Here is a 26,643-nt window from a genome sequence, read left to right on the forward strand (position 1 = left end):
GAAAATAGTTAAGCGACATACAAAACTTGAATGGATATACATTGTTTAGTCAAAAACATTGCTCATTTCATGTTTTTATTTTGGATTTTTTTTCAGATGTATTAATGAATATTTCCCAATCTCCTGGCTAGTGCAAGGGATAGTAGGGAATTGAACTTAGTTTGTTTTTTAACCTTTTTCTTGACACTGCCGAGTCAATATGGCGTTGTTTTTTTTTTTATTATTTTTTATTTTTTTTTTATTTTTGTGCCAAAATAGCGAGGGATAAGTCAAACTTTCAGTGTGAGGAAATGCAGCAGATTTTTACTATCTGACCGTTCCCAAAGAGAACTGTGGTTCGGGTGTTTAACAAGAATTTTAATACTGAGGAAGTCAAATTTACGATCTGTTCCCCGGGGTCGGGCTGATGCGTAACTTCGAGCTAATCTATAAATGATCCGACATGTGCATTTGTATTTCTTATATTTTACTCGCAGTTAAATTGTGCTTTACAGATTATATTCAATAACTAAACAAATATGACTTAAAGTGCAATTTTGAAACTTACCTACAAGGGTTGAAACAAGTACATGGAATTTCATTCATTACAAAATCTCGTTTTAATGCTGCCATACACTTTATTTCTGCAACATAAACGTAATAATCTACCATTTTTGAGTTATATTTATAATTAACATATTTCACCAGCATATATTTTTAATGTATTTTGATTTATTGAATTTGTTTGGAAATGGCAGATTCAAATTCAAGGCGTTAATAAAACAGCTGTTATATAGTTATACTTGCCAGTATGATTTCGGCATGATCTAAGTCTGTTACTTTTACTCATTGCCAATTCCTCAAACCGTTCGTCGTAACAGCGACACATTTCCATTATTTTGTCAGTCAGACAAAGTGATTGACATGCCTAGAAAATACTATAATTTTAGTTTAATTCATTATTAAGACAGTCAAAACAACTTGATTAAATATTACAAAGATTTTCCGATACAAATTCAAAAACTGTGCAAATACAGAAACTTCTGTTTTGATATATCGAATATTTGTTCTTAGACAGCATGTCTTAATCGTGCAGTTTTCGTCTTAAAGGCTGAACAACCATCCTCAGTTTGAGAAATGGTTTGTCACCTACAATGTCACACCAAGACATTAAAGCGTCTTTGTGACCCAGGGTGGCACAATTCTAGTCACTGAAGCTTTCAAAATAATCTACCGCCAAGTTGATGTGAATCAGCTGGGTAACTAAATACATCAGTTACCTAAGAATTTTTTATAACATGATTGAAAGGAAAATAGTAGTTACAGACCAGTTCGAGCCCAACTCAGGTCACAACCACTTTTTATATCATACCAGATTCTTTGAGATCCAGGTAGCTAACTAGGGTGTGTTATAACCAAAAAAAGTTTAATTTCACAATCGAGCTTCAATAAACAATGTTTATTCTGGAGGAATAAGATTGTATTTTCGTACCGATCTTGTATATTTGTACGTTGAGGATTTTTCCAGAACCTTTCCATCGTTACAGTCACCGTAAAGACCGCCTTGTCTTGAAATAGATATCTGAACAATAAAATGACCAGTGACTTACAATTGTATTTATGAAAAGATATGCTGTCAGTCGCCGAATATTCATAATAAGTCTTTATCCAAAGATTGACGGAAAGTACCGAGAAGTTGCGACTAGATATGCTGCACGAAAATGGACAGAATGGCGTTTGCTCTTCAGATATGGAAGACATTGAAATTACATCATAGAAAAAGACTTGTTATGCAGTAAAAAGAATGCTGCCATTTATATTAATTAGTGTAATTTTTCTTCGAATGACAAGCTTTAAAACTTTTCCCATTACGGGCAAGTTTTCAGTCGAAAGAGGATAGTTTTGAAAATACTAGTAGACCCGCTTACAAATCTAAATTACCATTTTTAGTCCAATATTTGTCTCCATGGAAGCTGGAATAAACAGCCCTTCTTCTGTTGGAAAAGGATATGTACGTTGTTCTTGAATCTGAATTCTAGCACCGTGCCCTGTCGTCAGACCTTTTAGATAGTCTGCAACCTCTAGATATAACACTAAAGATAGCCCTGAAAAAGTAAATATTATCACTATGATAGTAACTTGCATAAAATGGTTGTTTCGTTAACATTACAACAACTTTGTTTCCATATGTGTACATCGGGCAACAAATTTTGAAAAAAAAGACTTACTTTTGTAACTTTTTAGGTTTAGAAAAAAAAACATTTGCTTTAATAGGTAAGAAACTGTTTCGTGATCTTTATAAACATATTCGCCGCTTTCGTTAGTTAAAAGATTAGTTTAAAGTTGTAATACAAATAATTTTCAAATTTTAAGTTATAACTAACCCATTTTTTATGATTATCACTGACATAAACGTCATTCTAAGTATGACATAATTTTATAACATATGAGCTGTTAGTAAGACAGTGAAAACAGTTGACAAATTGTAAAATGTCACTCGAAATCCATGACAAATATATATAAGGCCAACGCATTATTTTGAAGGCAAAAGTAAGGTTTTAAAAGTGTATTTTTTGAAGTTATGAAAATACTCTTCCACGCAATACAAATGTACTTTAACCAAGATATTGTTAAATGATAAAAAAAAGGCTAAGGCTATGATACACTTGGGTTCCATATCAGAGTACAGTATGGTCGACAACGACCTTCAGCTAATAAATTCGCGTGAATACCTTCCATAGTTGTGAAGATTAATCCCACATCAAAATTTTGTTCCAAGAAATTTTCAAGCCAATAAAGGGGCTACAAATCAACACAAATCAATGACAGAGTATGTAGACTTAGTAGATAATAATATAATCCATAAGTGAAATCCAGAACACATCTTTGAAGTTTCATGTGAAAAAAATCCAATAGTGGTAGAGATGGACCTTGGACGCAAACTAGGAGTTTGTAAGCTAAATAAGTCTTTGGGTGATAATTGTGGCATAGTTCATGCTAGAGTTATGGGTCTTGGAATATGAACTTCAAAACACTATGTGCTTCATGAGATATGAATGCACATGTGAAGCAAGTTATACGCCGACATCCACGCATGGTTTAGAACAGGACCACGATTCTTTGAATAGTCTAGCTTAAATATATTGCCAACACGTTCTCGTCTACAAGTCTGGCCACATTTTACCGTCAGTTCGGGTGAAATCTTAAGAATCTTTCAAACACAAGGAAACAGTCAAATTTTATTCTCAGTTGACAATGTCTAACTTTATTATAAGAAATAATTAATGATATTTCTTTTTGAATCAAATTTACCTCCAGATGGTCCTGGGTGTTTCACTTTAAATTTGTCAGAACTGATTGACCAGCAATTACCATATTCTGTCGTCTGATGAAGTTTGAACATCCTGGAAAAAAGTTTTATATGTTTCTATATATGTAAATAACAAATAAAAACTAAAATTACTAATTTATTTAATGCGCAGCATAACATGTATGTCGATGAAATGAAAATATGAAATATCAACAGAAATGTACTCGTTGTAATGAAACAAACAACACTCTGAAGTCTAGAGTAAAGTTTAGTAACACAGATAATAAGCATACGAATTATACTTTATAAGTAAAGTAACACAAACTTCAAAGAGGACATAACTCTTGAAATAAAGATGCCAAAGCTATGAACCTTATCATACAAGTCAGAGAAGATGATACGGAAAAACTGTTTCAAGTGTGTAAAAACAAGAAAGATAACGGTTGAAAATAACAATTTCAAGTAATGATTTTAATGGTACCAGAGTGATTTACCTTCACATACATGATGTGAGCGACAACAAGGAACATGTATTTGAAGGTTGAGAAGTAAAACAAGTTTAAGAAAAAAAGATTGAGATAAGTTTTAGTAAATTAAAGTAATTTCTAAGCCTTGTTTTAATTTTATTTTTTGACTTATGAAATATATCAAATTATATTTGAGAATGATAAAGAATATATGAGCCGCGCAAAACCAACCTAGTGCGTTAGCGACCAGCATGGATCCAGATAAACCTGTGTATCCACGAATCTGATCAGGATCAATGATGTTCGCTTGTAATAGGGTTTGTAAACGAACATCATGGTCTGTATCCATGCTTGTCGCATACGCACATTGTCGATTCTGTCATGGCGCGGCTCATATATGTAAAGCTACATGTCTCCAGATCAGCCAAAATATTTCAAGAAAACCAATCTTGAGAAAATGTACTAACTTAAGATTTTAAGAATCTTTAGAATAGTCATAATTCAAGAATTATTTTACATGTTATATGCAATAAATGACTGATTTTGCAGTTTATGTCAGCATATTTCTACTGCAAGGGCTTATTTGCACATTCTGGCCTAATTTGTGGTAATTTCTTTTTGTATTTTTTATGTACAATGTGTAAATAACTTTCTTCGTTCGCTTGACAAAATTGCACTTTTAAATACATTTTAAAAAGCAAAGTTTTCATGAAAAATAACATGAATCTGGATGCATGCTGCTTTAAAGTTTGAAGTAAATCCATTGAATAAGAAGGGATACCTCTCCATATATTAAATGTTACCAAAATAAAAACATGCAAAACACCACCTTCGAAGAAAACCATACTTTTTTCTGTCGCTTTACGCTGGTGTTATATATATATATAAATATATATAAATTGGTTTTATTATATATTGGTTTCCCTTAAGATTTAAGAATAATTATCACGTTAAGTTGCGAACATATCATTTTGATGGACTACGTGTCAACAAAGTCCACTTTGTCATTTCTCTCGAGCGGTACATAAAGACAGGTGTGATGTTATAGTATAAAACTAAATAGCTGAGTTATATTCATCTTTTACCTTTAAACACTGGATATGTGGAATATATCTCATTTCATATTCTTTGTTTTTATTCCATATCCTTGAATTTTATTTCATATTTACAATAGTACATCAGTAAGATCGCATAGAAACAACACATGGTTCAACTTACCAACTTTTGAACTAGAAAAAAATTAAAGTTTCTGTACTATCCATTTTAAAATACAACATAAAAAGGTTACGATAAGAAAATGTGATAACTTCTAACAGGTCTTACTTTGAAGAGCACGTCCTCCCATTAAATGTACAGCTAATCAGCATGTCTGTTATATTGTGGCCTAGTTCAGCCCTCTCCCGTCTGTTCAAATGCAAAATATATATCTCAGGAATTGTCTTTTGATTTAAACATATAAAATGCTCTTTGTGTACACATGTATAACTGTAACTGCATTTTGTCAAATTATTTACAAAACAAGAGCTGTCGGTAGGACAGCAACGCTCGACTATTCTTAGTGCTTGATAGTAAAAAAGCCTTGATTAAAAGGAAAAATTTTCTCAGTAAAGAAAAAGACATTTTTTTTTCTTTAAATCCATATTACAGTTATAGGCCTTGAAGAGAGTCCTATTATGCTCTCAAAGAATAGTATAAAATTTCAACATGTTTCAAAGCTTTATGTCAATGAACTTTGAAAATATTTGAGGTATAACAAAAACTTTAACGTAAATTCTAAGTCGAAAAGGGGCATAATTCTGTCAAAATGCTTGATAGAGTTACCTCCTCCTGTCTACAGGTTGGGGTCATGATGGTGAACAAGTGTGCAAAGTTCCAAAGCCATATGTCAATGGACTTTGAAAATATTTTAACATAAGTGGTCACGCGGACGCGGACGCGGACGCAGACGCCGACGCCGACGCTCGGGTGACTACAATAGCTCTACTTATTCTTATCGAATAGTCGAGCTAAAAAGTAGCTAATGGGTTGAACCACGATCAGTAATCAACTTTTCCGGAAAATGTCAATCATTTCTTTCATTCTGACTTTGTAGTTTCTTGCTATAGGTATTTTAACAACATGAGTTGGAATATATGTCTTTATAGGACGCCATCTTTGGAGGAAGACAGCGTTGTTTCCTTCGAATTCCCGCGCTATTTAACGCCGTTCTGAAAGGTGGGAAAGGCCAGAAATGCCAATGATATTTAATACGAAACGATGGGCAAGATAGCGGACAGACGGAGAAGATAATGGTGTCAATTTGTACAATTTTCTTACGTGTAATTTGTGCTCAATTATTTCTTATCTGAAAACACTAACATCCCAATTCGTATTTGAACATAATTATCTAGAAAATACTGAAATATGTTTAAATTAAATTACAATTATGACTTATTTTTCAACTTACTTAGGGATTGACATGAACAGCCATTTAAATAGGTCTTCAAGCTCTGTCCTAAAATCTACCTCTCCATCAAAATCATTTTGATCTTTTGGTCCTATTTCTCGAACATTTGGACGTTCTTTTCCATCAAAACGGGTTTTATTGAAGCTTTTATACTTGTCAATAAATCGCTTATGTCTCTGTTGTTGATTAATGCGGAAATATATTTACATGAACATGCACTAGACAACAGATGACACACAAATTATTTCTTAACATTTTCCGAAGAAAGTTGAAAAATAAATAAAAATAAACCAGGTACATATTAACTTAATTATGGACAAATCTCTTATGAGACAAAACGATAAAGATATAAATTAAAGTGTTAACATTATTAAAAATCTTCCGCATTCTGTGAAAATGTTTTACTTAAAAAATCTGTGTACTGTTTACTGAACTGTTTAAAATACTTAAAAAGGCTCGACAAAGATGGACAGAAAACGCAAAACAAAACATTTCATTTACAATTGCCGTTAAGGTCTTATTTCTTGAAACAATTCCGTTTAATGTTAAACATTGCTTTCATAAGTGATTTTATCCAACATAACAAATTGTAAAACATGAAAAATAAAGTTTTGTAGAATATAATTGTAAAAATATAACAATTCTACAATAAGTGGTTTTTGCGGACCAGAAATACTAACGCTTTGTTGACCCCCTTGAAAATTTGATTCGCTCGGAGGTTGGCTAGCCAGTCCCTGGTTAGCATCGCCTTGTTGTTTCCCTGTAGACGGACTTTTTGAGGCGTATAAAACATTGTTTTGAAGATACTGATTTGGTACAAGGTTTTCAGGGTGTAATTCATCAAGAAGTTCCTTTAGTTTCTCAGCCTTCTTGTAGTCGTCCAAACGCCGTTTGTTTATGATATTAACGTTACATAAAGTAACCTCAGGAAAATCAAGAGTCTGGAATCCCAACGAAATTTTTGTCTGTACAGGATAGTCTGTGTATTGGTCAATAAGATACCAAAGGTGCAAAGACATTGCGGCAATAGCAACAAGCAACATAAAACACCAAATCAATCTTGCCCACCAAAACTTTGCATTATTGATGTAAGGGACGCCTGTCATCGATGTTTTCTCGGCGAACCTGATAATAAGACGCCGGAAACTCTTCTGTTTCTCCGTAGAATCAAATGACTTTATGCTGCCTTGAGCGTTCCCGGAGTCTTGGGACTGGTTTTGGACATCCTGTACAAAAATATAGATTTTGTTAGGACTACGATATATTCTTGCACTGAAGTAAAGTAATTTCAAAACATCTTAACAACCTATTTTCGTAAGCATTGCAAAAAAAGATAACGAAGTGTTAATACGATCAAATACGAGTTTATGGTCTAAATGATTAACACGAATCAATAATAAAATATGCCACTGAATAAAAGATAATTAGTCTTAAAATATGTCAACTTTTTTTGTGTGTTTAAAAAAAAACAAACAACAACAACAACAACAACACAGCAATCAGCATTTTACCTTGACTTATATTTTTTAATTTACATCATTTAATCGGTATTAAGCATAAAATAAAGTTATTCAATACTTTAACATTTGAAGTCATTGCTAATTATTTATTTACATTTAATTTTTTAAACCAAAACGCAATACGTATCCAGTCGGTGTATTCCTGCTACATGTGGAAAGGGCCGAGACGTTTAATTGTTCTATCAATGTATAACGAAAAGTTGAATTTCGAATCCTAGAAAAAGAATTGTTTAACATCAAGCAACTCCTGTCCATTATTTAATTAATTAAAACTATAAAATAATTATTGTACCTACATTTCGGACAGTTATAAAGAGAATTGTTATTTTAAAGTCTTGTCGAAATTATATAATACAATCATGCCATTAAAATATTTGTTATATCTGCATGACAAACAGACTGTTTGTATATTAGAAAGATATAAACCAGAATAATGCCATTTGTAAAGGCAATGCGCATTATGCAAGGGTGGAAATCGAATTCCTTACAACTTGTAAGAAGTTGAAATTTCAGTTTTTTTATTGGGATAAAACAATTTAATAAAATGTCTGTTCTAATTCATTAGGTATACTTATAATTAAAGTGGTAGTCTTTTGAAAAATAATGATCGCAAATAGTGAGGATAACAGATAGATATATCTTCTGAAAACTCTTTACGCATTCTTTTCAGATATAAAACTTCCGTCTGCAGTATAACGTATAAAAACATTAAACGGAACCATTTGAGCATGATTTTACGTTTACGTCGTATCAACTGGAATGACCTTTTTATATAACACGATAAAAATTATGAAGGCTGACGTCCTAGAGCACCTATGTCATTACACAGGCGATGATACATATTTTCCATTTATGTACATTGTACATGTATATAAGCTACTTGACCGTGAAGAAACAAAATAAATATTAATATGAGAAATATTATTTATTTATTTATTTATTTATTTATTTATTTATTTATTTATTTATTTATTTATTTATTTATTTATTTATTGGTTGATTACCTTATTTTTCGTGCTGATTTCTTCCTATTTATTTATCAACTTACTTTGTGCGCTGATTTCTTTCCAGCATCTTCTTGCATGACACTTGAATTGTCGAAATTGGAACCAGTGTAAAAATGATAATCATTTATCTTGGTGCGATTATCTATGGGTGAGTTTAATCCTCCGATTTCGTTGTATCTTTCACAATTACTCCGTGGTAGAGAACTATCACTCTTACGCCCCCGGTAAAATTTAACTCCTTTCATTTCTTCCATTACTTAATTTTCTTTTTTACCTTAAAGATGTTTTAGCAAGACTCCATGAATACTAAAAGTCCCACCTTTAAACAGAAAACACGCCACAGACATTGCCGTTGAGGGACATCACAATATGATTGCGTAATTCTAAAGAAATGATATAACTTTCATACAGTATTTATGTAGTATAATAAATTTTTCAAACTGCCTGAGGTAAAACATAGTTTATATAACATAAGCGTGCTAAATGTGTTCTGTCTTCTGTTAAATTAATGTTGCAATTTTTTAGAAAATATTTTTTATCAAAGCAGATGAGTACACATCTTTTTACCCAGGAAGTACTATTCAGTATATAATTATCTTAAATAAGTATTTTTTCAGCTAATATGTATTTGCAGGGACGATAAATTGTCGACTGGCAACAGATTTTTATTTGTGCTAAACTCTAAACAAAACTTAATAAGTTATTTTAGTTCATAATAAAATGCAGACGACGTAGAATTTTTTTTTCAAACTGTTTATGACATAAACAAAAAAAAATATTTTTCGAACTTCAAAATACAGTCGAACTTGCCTGAATAGGTCATTGGATTTAACGACTTCATACCACACATAATCCTTTTTAATATAAAACCGCTAAATGCCAATTTCTATTTAAAGTCACTGCATTAAACGACTCCCTGTCTTGTACGATAAACGACCGGGATTTTACTTTCCCGTGACGATTATATGGCTGCATTTAACAACTTTATGCATTTTCTGTCAAAACTTAATGATTCAACCTTAATTGGCCAAAATGAAGTTCTTAATATAAATCATTAATCCATAAAACTGGCATAGTGATCAGTGACCTGAGGCAATAATCATCAATTAACAGCTAGATCGAGTCGACAACATCATTGATAATGATTGTAATTAGTATATTTTTCTTATTACTAACCTTAAAAATTTCTTAAACGAGTAACATGGGTAACACGGTCAGTTAACGGACAAAAATGTTTTATTGCAAACCAAATTAAAAGAAACGAATAAACCCATACACCTGCTATGGTATTATGCTTTAACCAGCATTACAAATACTTCTACTTTTTAAGATCATCTGCGAGGATGACGACCTTTTTGAGGGCGACTTTGTGTGTTTCGTCGATAATAATTTAATAAATACAAAAGCACATTTGAAGCAGTTGGTATACCTTAGACATTTGCAAAACAACTAGTGCCATATAATTCTAAAAAGAGGCAGATGAAATACAAAAGCGGGTACTTTTTGGAAGGTGATATCGCTTTAATATGCCGTCATGCTTACGCGCCAGTTCGATGCTATTTAAGTAAATCAGAAGAAAAAGAGCTTTCAGTAATATATAGAAAGTTATGAATGTTTAGATAAAATTTGATTTTTTAAGAGTTTTAAGTTTTTTAAAACTGCTATTACTAAAAGATTTATTAGTTTTCTTTTATAGTTTTACGTCTCAGTCTTTTCAAGACTATAAATGTTTATATATATCTCTTGTAAGGTTTTCAAATAATAGACACGTACACATATGATGCATTATGGATTAGATTAATAATGCAATCAAAATGAATCTTGTCTTTGATAAAATGGATTTATATAGGATAACAAAATGATTGTTCTATTAACAATTGTTGTATTGGGAACTGTGGACAAGTCGCTGCCAAGGGTAGTCCAATATATTAGACGCTACAGGCGTGTTATTGTTTATGTCGGTCAAGCCTGACGTCATATAGTTATTGCTCAAAAACGCATAGCATCATAAATCAAAGCACAGAAGGCGCTGAATTTGTTTGGGTCTCAGAATGTCAGAAAGGTGAAGGTTGTGAGATTATAACCAATTTGTTTTTGTATAGTGCCACCAATGCTTTCCAGTGTTCTAACTGTAGTAAATTGGCTATAAGACTAACTGCAACACTGATATTCAATTCAATGTTTATTTGACTTAAACAATTTGAAAAAAAATGAAATGCCTTAACTAGGATTTGAACTCAGACCTCTCGCTTCCTAAAGGAACGTGCAAACCCCTCGGCCACGGTGAAGTTATATCTTCTTTTCTTTCAATTTCATGCTCAATCATACACAAAAACTTTCAAACAATGTACTTATCAATCTAAAATAAAATATAAACATCAACCTATTTTTGTCTATCAGCCATACTGGTTAAGCAAGGTGCTTTACAGATTGATTCCAAATTTTTGAACGGAAAAATATATTCGAACACACTGACGGTGCATCGGCAATTATTTCGTTAAAAATATTCCGTTAGAAAGTTCTGACTCAGTGAAACGCTTGCATTTGAATTAGCCAATCAGATTTCGCGCACTGTATGGCCGCCATTTTTTTATCGGCTGTAAAGGAATCTAAATACATGAGAGGATTTAATCATGATTTTTCGGATGTGACAGTTTAATTATTTTAACATAAGGAATTTATTTTTTAGTTTTGTTCATAAATAGATCAAAACTTATGTAAATACACGCTGTCTTTATTCTTTTTCGTTCCGCCCGATTTTCTGGCGGAACATGCTATGGGTTTTTGAGCAATTTCGGAATGACGTTGCTTTGTCCAGAAGCAAAAATATTTCAAAGCGACGTCATATTTATAGGACTATGCCAAGGGGTGTTGTGAATCACATTGTACACTGCTAAACTGTTTCACATGTACATGGATATTTTGTAATTAAAGTCCCTTATATTAACCATACTAAAACCAAATAGATAGTGTCTAAAAAATTTAAAAAAAAATATCACAACGTTCTTTTTCTTTTGTCTTTACTCCTTAGTGTACCTTGATATGCTTACTTAGTTTTTGCCATTTATTTCAAGCAATAAGTTAAAGGCTTTATTGATTGAATATGTTTTTATCGATAAATATATTTATATCTCTTATATCTATACTTCATATTCTCATATTCTTTTTCAAATGCCCTCATATCCAATCAGCACGAAACTCGACATGTTTCATAAATAAACTTATTTGAGAACAATCTTATCAGATAAGCTTTCGTTTTAATTTGAATATATGATTTGATTTGCATTATAAATCTGTAAATGTATAATTCTATATGTGTATATGTATTCAAGTATAAATTCGGGCAATTAATAATGTTTAAAACTTTAGTTGAAAAGCAAGACTATGACGATTGTAGTTGCATGCAAATAAATTTTCAGCTTTCACAAAATAAGGTTTCTAGCTATATTTTTTATGAAAATATGACGTCAACATTCACACAAAACAAACGACTAACAACGTTTAGCTATAAAGCGATTTATCGATAAAACAAAGTAACATTTAAAAGTAATATGACGATAAAAACATTATATGTTTTGCGATTTGCTCAGATTATATACAAAACTGTATTAACAACATCTATTACTAAGAACAAAAGCGGCTTGTAAGATTGATTTTGACGTTTAAAATGTTAATAGATGATTTATGTGTCCTTTTTAAAAATGTATACACACGATCCAAATTTTTCTTTCAAATGAACTACAAAAGTAAATTGAGATGTCCATTCAAATAGAACTACAATATCATTGTCAAAGACGTGGAACGCTACTTAAGATACCATATCATCAGTGCCTTAAATATGAGTACTGTGGTTTGTTATCAATTTCCGTACGCGGACGGTCATACATGACGTCACTTCCGGTGTACGAATATTCTTTGGAGCTATCGTTTGGCTGTCTTTTTGGCAAATCGACTGGAGGTATAATTGTGTCCGGGTCAAAATTGTTTCCTGACCAATCATTTCGATGTTTTGAAGTACCGTTGGCAAGGTTTCTTTTACCTTTCCGACGTTGTCTTCTTCCTTTTCTTTTTTCCTTAATTGTTTTATGTATACCGTAATCACATAACTCAACAAATAGTTGGACAAGTTCACAAAGGCTCAGTATTGACAGACCTATCCATAAACCAATAGCTCCGCCCACGTCAGAAAGAAACTGCTGAACCTGAAAGTAAAATGGCATTTACAAAGTTTACCTCAAACATACAATGTATTATGTATAATATACAGCTCGGCAATGTTGAGCACCACCCAAAAGCTATAGGAAAATGTAAAATGTAATATCAAAAAATCAAATTCTAGTATCTTATCAAAAGCCCATTTGTTTATATTTTGCTACTTTTATGACCAAAATATTTTCATTCCGATGAAGATCATCCAATATGCTTTAAATCCGATATCAAAACATGATTTGACACGTGTCCTCCTCAAAAAAAGGAGATCTAATAAATTATTTTTATAGGCTTAATGTGCCTTTAATTAAAACACTGGAAAAAGTGTGATCCCTCCGAAGCGCATTAATTGCATAATATAACATGAAAATTCCAGACTCGGTACATGAGGGATAACGAAAAGGTGTCCCCTAGCACCGGCTTGAGCGGTACTCAATTTTCAACACTTTAAAGAGCCGGAATCAATGATTCCAAAGGACCAGAAAAATATAACAACACTGTTCAGTGAACCTAAACCTACTAATTGGAGATACAATGTATCAATATAAACACGTTTGCTGATCACAAAACCTACTTTTACATAATAGTGAACGTCTACGAATTGAAGATCCGATGCCCCGATAAAAAATATCTACGTCAATGACATCGTTCATTATCGGCTAAAGAAACATTTTAGAACATGATTCCTATGAAGTTTGATTTTTCATACACAATTCTTATTTTCTATTTTTAGTTAATAATCTTTGTTTGCCAATAAAAGTCATATCAAAGTTAAGAAATGCTTTTACACAAAGATCTAAGTTGCAAATAATGTCAAAACATTTCTTGATAAATGACGTCATCAATCTAAGTATTAGCAATAATGCTACATCATCTGTAAAAGCCAAATTTTACCTCTATTTCCGGAACTTCTGTGAGATTCTCATAGTTCAGATCTTCATAATATATATTAAGCTTCAAGAAGTTTTTACTAAAATAGAAAAATGTAGATATACATGCATCACCATACATACATACTCGTCCAAAAATCGTGAATAACGTTTTAAAAAAGCTGTTGGAATTTTGCAAATGATTTAGAAAAATGTCAACTAGTTATCTGCTCTTAAGAAATGCATTCCAATTTTGTTACTGAACAAAATTTTCAAGTTTGAATAGGTAACATTTATATAGTTGTTTAGAAATAGACATAAGCAAAAAAATTAAAAAGTGACATTTTTCGATTATCGTCCTTTTTAAAATGGTGTCATATTTTGATAGTAAACATGGCAAAGGGTGATCCTTCGGAAGCATTAATCACAACAACATCACATGAAAATTGAAAACTCGGTTTGATTGAGTCTATACATGAGGGAGAATGAAAAATGCAACATTTATCACTCCCCCTAGCATCGGCTTGAGCGGAATTCAATTTCTAACACTTGAAATTGCTGGAATCAATGATCCCGAAGGACAAGAAAAATATAACAACACTTAGGTACGGGGCAACTTTTTAGCAAATTTGCATTGGATAACTTTGATACTTTCTAAATATGATCTCTTGTGTAAAGCATTTTAATATTACACTTGACGTAAAAGTTGATTCTAGTTTCTGGAAAAAAAGCCATAAAAATGAGTTATCATTAAAATTTTATTGTCTCAATATTATTATCCATTTGCTTCGTACGGCCATGTACAAAGACATATTAAACGAAAATCTCTAGGTTTAAAAAATGATGTTTTACAGTCTATAATCAGTTAGAAAAGTATCTAGGAGTACATATACATGTTTATCAATTTGATATACTGCTATACTGGTATTTCATTAATATCTATATCATCAAATAAAAAAAGTTATTTACTTCATTTTTACTGGATTATCAACAAATGTTCTCAATAAAACGCATTCATCCGGGTCTTTGTCGCATATTCCTTGCAGTAATATCATCTGAAAAATAGCACATTGTCAATAAGAGTTTCTATAATATGCCCTATCCAAAGCCGTCACATTCCGGCAACTTCGTTAGGTACCCTTCACATTTGATATCGACTTAAACATTAGTATGTTTCTGCCGATGCTTACGGAAAGTGGCGGGTATTGCCGAGTTTTAACGAGTTAATGGAGAGTGGCGTATTAGTGAACGTCCAAGTATAATGAAAAATCTTGTTTTTTGTTTAAATTTTCAACTGAAACTACTTTGCACGGGAGCGACGAGTACCTAAAATTCTATAAGGGGGTTTTAATGAAAATGTCCAGTTATTTTTTTTTTTGAAGATTTAATTTTTTTTGCTTGTTTAAGGGAAAAGTTTTATAGTGGGCCCAAAAAACCCAGAAGTTAAATTTCTTTTGTGATCTCACCTGAACTTAAAAATGTGGCATTAATTCGTACAACCCCTTTTGGGTTTTTTTTTTTTTTTGGGTTTTTTTTTTTTTGGGTGGTTTTTTTTTTTTTTTTTTTTGTTTTGGTTTTTTTTTTTTTTTTTTTTTTTTTTTATTTTTTTTTTTTTTTTTTTTTTTTTTGGGAAATTGTGCTTCCCCCCTTTTTGTCTCTCCCCCTTTTTTAAACTTTTGTATTGCTTTTAAAAATAAAAAAAATTTTTGTTTTTTTTTTTTTTTGTTTTTATTTTTTAAAAATTTTTTTTGGGGGTTTTTTTGGGAAGACAAATTTTTCGGAAAAAAAACCCCTTTTCCCCAAAAACGCCCCCCACCTTATAGTCCCGTTTTCGGGGGGGGTTTAAAAAACTCTACGAAAAAATTCCTTCTTTTAAAAAGGGGAATATCTTTTATTTTTTTTTTTCTTTTTTTTTTCAGAAAAATTTTAAATTTTTTAAAACCAAAAAAAACGACTGCGGTAAAAAAGCCGGGAATTTTTGGGGTGGCCCTTTTAAAAAAAATTTTTTTCCCTTTTCCTGGTTTTACCTTGGGAAAATTTTTTTCCCCAAAAAAAATATAAAATTTCAACATGTTTCAAAGCCTTATTTCAATGAAATTTTGAAATATTTGAGGTATTACAAAACTTTAACGTAAATTCTAATTTCGAAAAAGGCATAATTATGTCAAAATGCTTGATAGAGTTACCTCCTCCTGTTTACAGGTTTGGGGTCATGATGGTCAACAAGTACATGCAAAGTTTTAAGGCCATATGTCAATGGACTATGAAAATATTTGAGGTATTACAAAAACTGTAACGTAAATTCTAAGTCGAAAAAGGGGCATAATTCTGTCAAAATGCTTGATCGAGTTACCTCCTTCTGTCTACAGGTTGGGGTCATGATGGTTAACAAGTGTGCAAAGTTTCAAAGCCATAAGTCAATGGACTTTGAAAATATTTGAGGTATTATAAAAACTTTAACATAAGTGGTTACGCCGACGCCGACGCAGGCGCCGACGCTCGGGTGACTACAATAACTCTACTTATTCTTATCGAATAGTCGAGCTAAAAATTAAGTAACGTTCTTGATAGAAATAACTGAGTTCATTATTATTAAGAATGATTTAAATACAATATTGAAACTTACCTACAAGGATTGAAACATGTACATGCAACTTCATTTTCAACAAAATCTTGTTTTAATTTTGCCATACACTTAAGCTCTGCAATACAAATGAAATAATCACTAAAAAAGATACATCTACTGTAAAAGTGGATTGGTCTATGTTGTGAACATTTTCCATGATTTTATACAAGTATTGATAAAAAAATTCCAAAAACAACCATATTATTTAGATATTGTAGTGAAACAATACTAAGGGAAAACTGTTGAAAGTTATAAGTGATATAGTGTGAACAATTTATACATGTAAGTAATATTTCCTTTTGGTTCTAAAACAGTTTATTATCTGCTATGTACATGTATAGACATGTAAAATAAATCATGTATCTCACACTTACCAGCAACATCCAAATATAATTCTTTCGGGGTGGGTTACTATGAATGATACTAAATACTTTTAACATGCATGTAATTAATTATGGTATAACAAACGTTCTATATATAGTGACCAATTTACTTTAAAACATTTTAAAGTGCGTATTATTTTATTATTGAATTCAATTTGGTTTAGGATCCCATATGAATAGGATATATAAATAGATTTTAAATATACTTGCCAGTCTGACTTCGACAAGGTCGGAGCTCATCATTTCTACTCAACGCCATTTCCTCCAACCTTTCGTCAAAGCAGCCGCATTTGTCAATTATTTCGTCAGTCAAACAAAGGTACTGGCATGCCTAAAATACCCGTAATTTTGGATCAATTAAATAAAATAAACCTTTTAAACTCGTTCAAACTCATTCAAACATTCGTCATGAAAATGTACAGAATTTTGTTCGATAAAGAAATCTTAACTGCAAATATAAAAATGATGAGTGACATTCTACATGGATGTTGAGAGATCTTTAACGTAGGTTATAAGGTGGATTTCATAGTCTGTATCAAATATATTTGTACTACATTAATACAATACTTTAATCTTGCAATGCTTTATATAAGGTAAAACAATTATCATTTGTTTGCAAAATATCGGCATATTTCGTCACTTTCCGTATCAAGATATTCAAACGTCTTTATACTGAAATAAACTTCATTTACCATATTGGATGTCAGAAATATACATTTACACAGTATAGCAAATTACAATGATTTTGTTTACATCTTAAAACACGTGGTATAACTACTTTCGTACTTTCGTACTTTCGTATTAAGTCTGAGGTTATTGTCAACAATAGCCGAGATGTTACAATTGCTGCCGAGCGTTTGGTCTAAAAAGCTGGATGTCTGGTCAAAGATTATCCTATACTTACCGATCTAGTATATTTATACCGTGTAGATTTCTCCAGCTCCAGCCCGTTATTACAGTTTCCATATAATCCGTTTTCTCGTGAAATTGATCTCTGTTCAATAACAAAATAATGTGTTACTTATATATTACATGTAATTGGCAAACACACGGTGCGCTGCTTTTATCCTGCATGCTCGTAATCAATTATTAAACATTATTAAACACATGTTTGACATTTCTAAAGAATTGGAAAAAATCATGATGCATAATGTGCTTTTTAATGTGTATTATCACTTTGTGTCACTTTATCAAACACTAACTTCTTTTCCAAAAGGACAAGTATTTATTTTTTCAGTTCATACACGTAGGAGGGATATCATAAAAAGATTTTCCTTTAAATAACATGTAAACAAATTTACCATTCTTAGGCCAATATTTGTCTCCATGGAAGCTGGAATAAACAGCCCTTCTTCTGCAGGGAAAGGATATGTACGTTGCTCATGTATCTGAATCTTAGCACCATATCCTGTCGTCAGACCTTTTAAATACTCCTCAGTTTCAAGATAAAACACCATTGTTAGCCCTGAAAATAACAGTTAATACGCTAATATAAATTCCATAGCTCCCGTTTATCTTTTGTAAGTATTTGTGAGGAATGGTTTTGCACTGGAATTTTCTCAATTCGCAGAAGACTGTAAAACAATCAAAATCTATGACAGTATTTATGGAACTTTGAGAGTAACTTTCACTTATCATTTGACTACAAATGATTACATATTCAGTAACAAAATGTAAACAAATCGTGATGATGCAGTCGCAATCCATGCTAGAGTTGTGGCCCTTTGACAATGGAAATAAAACCCCTACAGTGGTTAATAACATGCATGTATACATGAAGTTGCACGTGCAGTGCCCAAATATTACACCGAAATCCACGTACAAATGAGTACAAAATAGTCAAGCTTACACGCCTTTCTTCATATTATTTACATATCATGTCACATTTTATCAACAAAATGTAGAAATGCAATTTATGACAAAAACAAAGGTATACCTCCAGATGGTCCAGGATGTTTCACTTTAAATTTGTCAGAGCTAATTGACCAGCAATTACCATATTCTGTCGTCTGATGTAGTTTGAACATACTGCAAAAAAAATTGTTAAAAGAATTTATACGATAAATTCAGTATAGCTTGGCATTTTGAATATAGAGGATACTCAATGTATGTAGGTTCAATTGAACGAGTTGAATAAAATCATATGAGCCGCGTCATGACAAAACAACATAGTGCGTTTGCGACCAGCATGGGTCCAGACCAGCCTGCGCATCCGCGCAGTCTGATCAGGATCCATGCTGTTCGCTTACAAAGTCTATAACAAGAAGAGAAACTGATAGCGAACAGCATAGATCCTGATCAGACTGCGCGGATGCGCAGGCTGGTCTGGATCTATGCTGGTCTGGACCCAGGCTGGTCGCAAACCCATTATGTTGGTTTTGTCGTTACGCGGCTCATATTATGAAAGCCTCTGGCGGGCATTATATTATTTTATACAACTTGTTCAATATATCACTATTCAAGCAAATAGTAAAGAATATTATATTCTATTTATCACTAGCCGAGTAACAACTTGCTTCTTTACAGTCATTTGTAAGAACGCATAGAAGCAACATTGATTTTGCTTGTTGGAGTTTTAACGTGAAGAGTTTGGAATAATATTTTGCCAAAATAGGCAAGGATGGGGTAAGAAGAGAGGATATTTGCTTAACACATAAAAAGGTCTTACTTTGAAGAGCACATTCTTCCATTAAACGTACAGCTGATCAGCATATCTGATATATTGTGGCCTAGTTCAGCTCTCTCCTGTCTGAAAACAAAAAACATTATATTGTATTAATATCGCAGAAATTATATTTAGTTCCCTCTGGGCTTATTTTTCATTTTGTCCTCATTGACATTTCTCGCCTAGCATTTTAAGAAATTACACAAGATTACTAAATGATTACAGATATATATGACAATCAGAATTGACTTTGGGATACCCCTTGGCATGCGATTTATCAAATCTGTACCACCACCAACAGGATTGTCATTTGTAATGTCAGTTTGTAAAAAAAATGATAAAAATCTAATAAATAATGTTCTATTTACTTTTAAACGTATTTATAAATTTACTAAAAACACTTAAGGTCGTCTGGCATGCACGTGACCAATTGATCACAGAGCATGCAAATATTTAACTGAAGAGCTGGCTGGTAGAGTAATACTTTTTGTGGGGCGGTCAAAGGTTAAATCACAATACAGCGTGGTGAAATAACATCGACAGTATAAATGCAAATAAACGTTTACATTTCCACGTAATTATAGATTAATAGAACTATTAATATATACAAATTCATTTTTCTTAACTACGCTATGCTGGCAATGATATTTCTAAACGCCATGTATGAATATTGTTTATCTATGCACATAACGTTTATAAACGACTTTTTACGTGGTTATTTAAAAACTTTTTGCAACTTACTTGTTAATTGACATAAACAGCCATTTAAAGAATTCTTCAATCTCTGTCCTGTGATCAAGTTCTCCATCGAAAGCATGTTTATCTTTCGGCTCGTTTTCTCGAAGGTTAGGACGTTCTTTGCCGTCAAACAGAGTTTTATTGAACGTTTTGTACTTCTCAATAAAACGTTTGCCTCTCTGTTGAATAAAAATTGAATTGATTCTAGAATATAACAAGTTAAAAAACAAGTTAAAAAGATAACGATTACATATTTATTTTCTTTAAAGTGGACCTTGATCCATAATGGAAGGAATGCATAACAATAAATTATTTTCAAGATACATTTGAAGCATTTAGTATTACTAATATATTAGGTAAAAGGATTATCTATAGATGTTATTGGTAAGCCTAAGATACATGATCTGATTTGACAATATTTTTATAAAGCAGATTATAAATAATTCTAGAACAAATTATCATCTTCTTCGTCTTCATTATTATTGTTATAACACTCTCAAAATCATTAAACTTTAAATCACACAGCGTTGTGCATGAAGAACGGAAAGATATGTCTTGTGTGCATTCGATTTACATTGTTTGTATTTGGATAAATGAAAAACACGTGGTAGTCAAGCTTGTGTCGAACACAAAATGAAAATATAAATCATAGGAGTACACAACGACGGCAATCGATAAACGCCCAGTAAAACTGCTGGTCCACCGGTAAAGATGGCAGTAGGGCATCGAGCAGAATGAGGCAAAATGCTCAAGAGGATACGGCGGACGGTGTACGGCGGGGGAAAAGTAGATGTTTAGCAACATAATAAAGGAAAATCTTATAAGATTGAATGTGAGCAAGAAAATCAGCCACAACATGACGAGAATTAAAACACTGCATGTGCCAGTGCAGTATGGATCGTATTGCTTCACAGAATTCTAGATAATAACAGATTTGTTTATAAAATAGAGTAAAACAGAATCCCTAAAGAAAGTCCAACACAACAAAATTGAAAATGTTGCAGGCTCGGATGCAATATATGCAATGTAGTGTATTTAAAAATATGTTGATTTATGATAAAAAGATTATCTACAGATATGAAAATAAATGATTACACACTTACAGATGGTGTTTTTTGAGAATCAGAATCACTACCGCTTTGCGGACCCCCTGGTAAATTCGACCCTCCTTGTGAAGGTCCGTCCTTTCCCAGGTAATCACCGCCTTGTTCATTATCTGGAGGTGGGCTTTTCGGTGCGTGTGGATTATAGCTGGGATCATACTGATCAGGTACAAGGTTTTCTGGATGCAAGTTTTCAAGAAGCTCTTTTAACTTTTCAGCTCCGTCGTATTTGTCTAAATGCCCTTTGTGCATGACATTTGCGTTACAAAAAGTAATCTCGGGAAATTTCAGAGTCTGGAATCCTAACGAAATTTTTGTCTGTACAGGATAGTCTGTGTATTGGTTAATAAGATACCAAAGGTGCAAAGACATTGCGACAATGGCAACAAGCAACATAAAACACCAAATTAGTCTTGCCCACCAAAACTTTGCATTATTAATGTAAGGGACACCTTGCATCGATGTTTTCTCGGCAAACCTGGTAATGAGGCGTCGAAAACTCTTCTGTTTGCCGGTAGAATCAAGCGATTTTATGCTGCCGGAAGTATTTTCTACCTCTCGCTCAGTCTGTAAAAATAATTGAAGATAAGTTATTTTAGGACCGGGGTGTCATTTAAGTAAAAATTCAATAGCATCTATAGTAATTGTAATCGCATCAGAAAAAAAATCATTTCATGTTAAAACTTAAACTTTATATTCCAAGCCAAAAAAGGCATGGATATATATCTGTGAAAAGGGATACAAATTACGATTGTATAACAAATGAATTTCATTGTAACCTGTCCTACGAAATAAGATTGCATTTTGTCAGTAAATAAGCATTTTTCAAGTTTGAAGTGAATATCTTCTGCGTTTTTTTTTATAAGGAAAATATTCAAAGTAGAAATGGAAATAAACAAAAATGAAAAATGTCCTAAAATAATTTAAGTCGCCAACCAAATAGAAGAAGGGTAATGTTTTAAGTTAACGTGTATAAGAAAAAAACAAATTTAACTTACTTTGTATGCTGTTTCGTTTCCAGAATTTCCATACATGACGCTGGCATTATTAAAGTTAGAGCCATTGTAAAAATGACAATAATTTATCTTGTTATGATAATCTTTGGAGGAATTTATTTCTCCGATCTCATCATATCTCAAAGAATTATTCCGTGACCGAGAAACGTCACTCCTGTGACCGCGGTAAAATTCAACACCATCCATATTTTTGTCAAAGTGAGCCCGAAAGATAATAAATTGTTTTATTAAAACAGATATTTTTTTCAAGAACTTTGATATTTATGTAGACTAATAAAACAGTCAAGTTTTTTTTCTCTAGTAAACGTTTTTAGCAAACACTGTCACACAAAATGATAATTTTAATAATATAAGTTATCCAGTATATTCGTCTTTATCTGTTTATATTAAACTATGACGGTCACTTTAAATATGATGAAAACAAAATCGTGTTGTTTTTTCTTTATCTGACCAGAACTTATACTTCTAACTACATTGGCGTATAAAAATAGTTGATAAACCGTTCTATTGTGTAACAATCATCACTTAGTGTCGAAATAGAAATGTGTTTTCATTACCATTGTTGTATTGTTCCTTTCACATAAGCTTGTTTCGCACCTTCTTTTTAGTCCTTTTTATCGATAATTTTCACAAATACGCAAAACTGCCTTCCGGGAGTTAAACGCCGCAGACATGTAACTGTTTCTATACAAGTTACGTATTAACGTTAACTTCAACTTCAAAATTTTATTGCATTAAACAAATACATGTTTATAGCAAGTACAAAATATATAAACACAAACAACACAAGTACATGGATTTTTTCAGAAGAGCCTTACAATCATATGAATAAAATACAGATCACATTTGATAGGATTAATTTCTTAAAGTGTTAGCATGATATATAAATTTGCTTAAACCATTAATTACAGTTAACGATGATTCAGACATTAAATTGATAAACTTTTGCTTAGTCGGCCATGTGTAGTAATACCGTTTAAGATACTTTTTTCTCAAATCGGAGAACTTCGGGCAAATAAGTAAAAAATGATATTCATTCCCTATTTGATTAAATTGACAATTTTCACAAAAACGTTCATTTCTTGGAATATTACGATATCTTCCATATTCTATAGCTAAATTGTGTGACGATGTTCTGAATCTAGATAAGGCTATTCTATACTTTGGTTCTTTAATTACACTTAAGTATTTTTCTAAATTAAAGTATGTTTAAATAAACTGTATGTATCAAGACGAGGTGAATTATTTATCAAGGTATACCATTGTTCGTAATACAAACTAAGAATTCTGAATTTAATTGCTTTAAAATCTACCTGTATGCTATATTGGTTTTCCCATACAAATATTAATCCAGATTCATCTAATATTTGTTTAATAGTGTAAGCCCAATTTTTACCATTATAAGATTGTCCATTGTCAGCATCAATTATTAACATAGAATATGTTTTAAAAAGGATAGTACTTTCTTGAAGCGATAATAACTTAATCCAATATTTAATCATAATTATTTTCCGTTGAATATGCATAGGTGTTCGACCAAGTTCGCCATATAACGCTTCTCGGTTTGTGGATAATTTAGTTCCTAAAATTTTTCTACAAAATTTACAATGAATAACTTCGACAGCGGGTGTGATGTGTGATCCCCATACCTCCGCCGCGTAATTTAAAGTTGATGATACGAGAGAATCAAACAATTTTATTTGCTGTGAAACGGGTAAATCTACTTGATTAAAGATAATAAACAAATTATGAGGAGCGAAAGACGCATGTTGTGCTATACGTTCCTGCGTTCTATTCCATTGTCCGTTTTTGAATAGATGTACACCTACATATTTAAAGGATTTGACAACTTCGATTTTTGTGTTATATAAGTAAAAATCATAATTTGTGTGACGACCGTTTTCAAAAATCATTATTTTTGTTTTATTAACATTAAGTTTCAAATTGTAATTATTACAGTATAATTCTATATCGTTTAATAATGATTGTAATGTTTTAGGGATTTTAGAAAAAATCGCAGCGTCATCTGCGAACAATAATAGAAATATTTGCATATCACCAAGATTAATTATTCCGTCTAAAATATTCCGTGTACTTTCCAAAATATCATTAAGGGAAAATAGACACAATAAACTGCTTGACGGGTCTCCCTGTTTAACTCCAACGTATGAATTTATTGGAGTTGACTTGACATTATTATAACGAACGGAAGATTTAACAGAGGTATACATAGACCTTAAGGCAACAATAAATTTAGAACTTACATTAGCATTCAAAAGTTTTTGCCATAGTAGTACACGGTCAATTCTATCAAACATCTTTTCCCAGTCGAGAAAAGCAACGAACAATTTTTCTTTATTTGATATAGTTTTTGCAATAAGTGAATAGAGTACAAAAATACAATCGATAGTGGATTTATTCTGTTGAAACCCGTATTGATTGTCTATTAATTTTTCATGCTTTTTGGCCCATTTAGTTAACCTACTTACTAAGAGTTTTGAGTAAATTTTCGACAAAATGTTATTAAGTGTGATGCTCCTAAAATTTTTGACTTCTTGACTTCCGCCTTATTATGGGTATAATTAGCCCTTCAGTCCAGTTAACTGTTGCTGACATTAAGATTAAAATACATGCAGTAATTCTAAAGAAATTACCTATCATATTTATGTTAACAGACACTTAAATCTCACCAAATTACCGGGTTACAATTAAAACCATTGTTGAAATAATTTCAACCCATGATTGTTAAAGTGTATATTGCTCTGTCATTAGCGAAACAGAGTGAATTTATATTTATAGTCTCTGTATTCAATATTATTTTAGTTTTCATTGCGCAACATTGCTGTTCTTCTGTATGGAATAATAAGGCTTGTATTTTCGTTGTGCTCGTGTTGGCGATAGTTTTGGCACGCCTCTGTCAGGTATGCTGAAAAATATCTGCGATTCTGACCGTATGGCAATGTAGAAATACAACAGCATTATTGCTTGCTTCATGTATGCCTTAATTTGCAGGATAAAATCTGCTGTATTTTGTGTCATCAATTTAAATTAGGGAATAGATCTAGATATAAATAGAATGTTTTGTTAGAATAATGCACGGTTCGTGTTCAAATGCATAGGAATGTCATTACGAAGACCGATAGGTCTGGGTGATTCATTACAAAGCACATTGATGAAACGTGCATTATTATACTTAAGTGCAAGTAAAATTAATGAATAAAATAAATTAATATCTATTTTCTTTCTACCATTCTAATGTAAAGGAAAATTGATAAAAACATATTGAAGTACATTGAGCGTAGAAGTAATTTTACTGACGTCATTGGGTTCATTGACGTCCTATGACGTGTAAGCATTCCGTTTCATGCTGTACGTGTACCGTGTAATAATGTACCTGTTCGAAAGTAGGAATTTTGAAGCGTGTTAGAATGAAATATAACGCATGCAAATACTGTTACTTACTCATATGACGTTAATTGATATATATACAAATGTATATGTAACAAACTTCCCTAACATTCTGTCATAGACTAAGGGTCTTGTTCAGAGCACGGGTTAGTTTCTACGGTGATTTTCAAAAGCACCAGAATGATCTGTTTAAGTGGTAAAATGCCAAACCTGAACCAATAATTTTGCCAAATTGACCGAGCTTTTAAATGGACTGTCAGAGACGACAGACGTCAATTTTCACAAAGATTTAGTGAGATCGGTTCAAATTTTAAACAAAACAGTTAATGTTTATGCAAAAAAAAGAAACGTTCTAAATGACGTATGACCCGACAAGAGGGAGACATCAAAAGAACGGTCTGGTAGGTTAATGGATCCACCCTGTGGTTCTGATCTTGTCATGTAAACTTTTGTTGCTATTTCAAATAAAAAAAAAATCCCACACTAAGGTTTTTTGTTTGATAGGGTTTTACGTCACACCGACACAATAAAGGTCATTTGGCGACGTTTCAATCACTAAGTCAAGGACCATAACATTGTCATTAAAAAGAAAAGAAATGTGAACTCCACACGCTAGTGACCCTTTGAAGGAATGTGATTAGGCTAACAAAGCACAAATACAAATGAGCCGCGTCACGACAAAATCAACATAATGCGCTTGCGACCAGCATGGATCCAGACCAGCCTGTGCATCCGCGCATTCTGATCAGGATCCATGCTGTTCGCTTACAAACTCTATTACAAATAGAGAAACTGATAGTAAACAGCATGGATCCTGATCAGACTGCGCGAACGCGCAGGCTGCTCTGGATCCATGCTGTTCGCACACGCATTACGTTGGTTTTGTCGTGACGCGGC

General features: G+C 32.2%; 2 protein-coding genes and 1 long non-coding RNA gene across 3 annotated transcripts; all 3 read right to left on the minus strand.

The window, feature by feature from the left end:
• Positions 1-3,290: 3,290 nt before the first annotated feature.
• On the minus strand, positions 3,291-6,378 carry LOC132735296 (uncharacterized). The gene is made up of 3 exons (XR_009626437.1): positions 6,203-6,378; positions 5,080-5,160; positions 3,291-3,383 (listed from the first exon to the last, which is right to left on the minus strand). It is a non-coding gene; the product is annotated as an uncharacterized LOC132735296 (long non-coding RNA).
• Positions 6,379-6,610: 232 nt separating this feature from the next.
• LOC132735297 (uncharacterized) lies at positions 6,611-9,057 on the minus strand. The gene is made up of 2 exons (XM_060722235.1): positions 8,771-9,057; positions 6,611-7,428 (listed from the first exon to the last, which is right to left on the minus strand). The coding sequence occupies exons 1-2, from the start codon at positions 8,981-8,983 to the stop codon at positions 6,748-6,750; spliced, it is 894 nt and encodes a 297-aa protein (XP_060578218.1). The 5' UTR covers positions 8,984-9,057; the 3' UTR covers positions 6,611-6,747.
• A 3,178-nt stretch (positions 9,058-12,235) lies between these two features.
• On the minus strand, positions 12,236-22,524 carry LOC132735299 (amiloride-sensitive sodium channel subunit alpha-like). The gene is made up of 11 exons (XM_060722239.1): positions 22,321-22,524; positions 21,323-21,913; positions 20,223-20,398; positions 19,485-19,565; positions 18,753-18,844; positions 18,118-18,281; positions 17,721-17,810; positions 17,023-17,147; positions 14,777-14,878; positions 13,833-13,908; positions 12,236-12,931 (listed from the first exon to the last, which is right to left on the minus strand). The coding sequence occupies exons 1-11, from the start codon at positions 22,522-22,524 to the stop codon at positions 12,554-12,556; spliced, it is 2,079 nt and encodes a 692-aa protein (XP_060578222.1). The 3' UTR covers positions 12,236-12,553.
• Positions 22,525-26,643: the final 4,119 nt, after the last annotated feature.

The sequence above is a fragment of the Ruditapes philippinarum genome, unplaced genomic scaffold (genome assembly GCF_026571515.1).
Source record: "Ruditapes philippinarum isolate M1 unplaced genomic scaffold, ASM2657151v2 ctg3815_1_1_1_1, whole genome shotgun sequence".
Classification (NCBI taxonomy): Eukaryota; Metazoa; Mollusca; class Bivalvia; order Venerida; family Veneridae; genus Ruditapes; species Ruditapes philippinarum.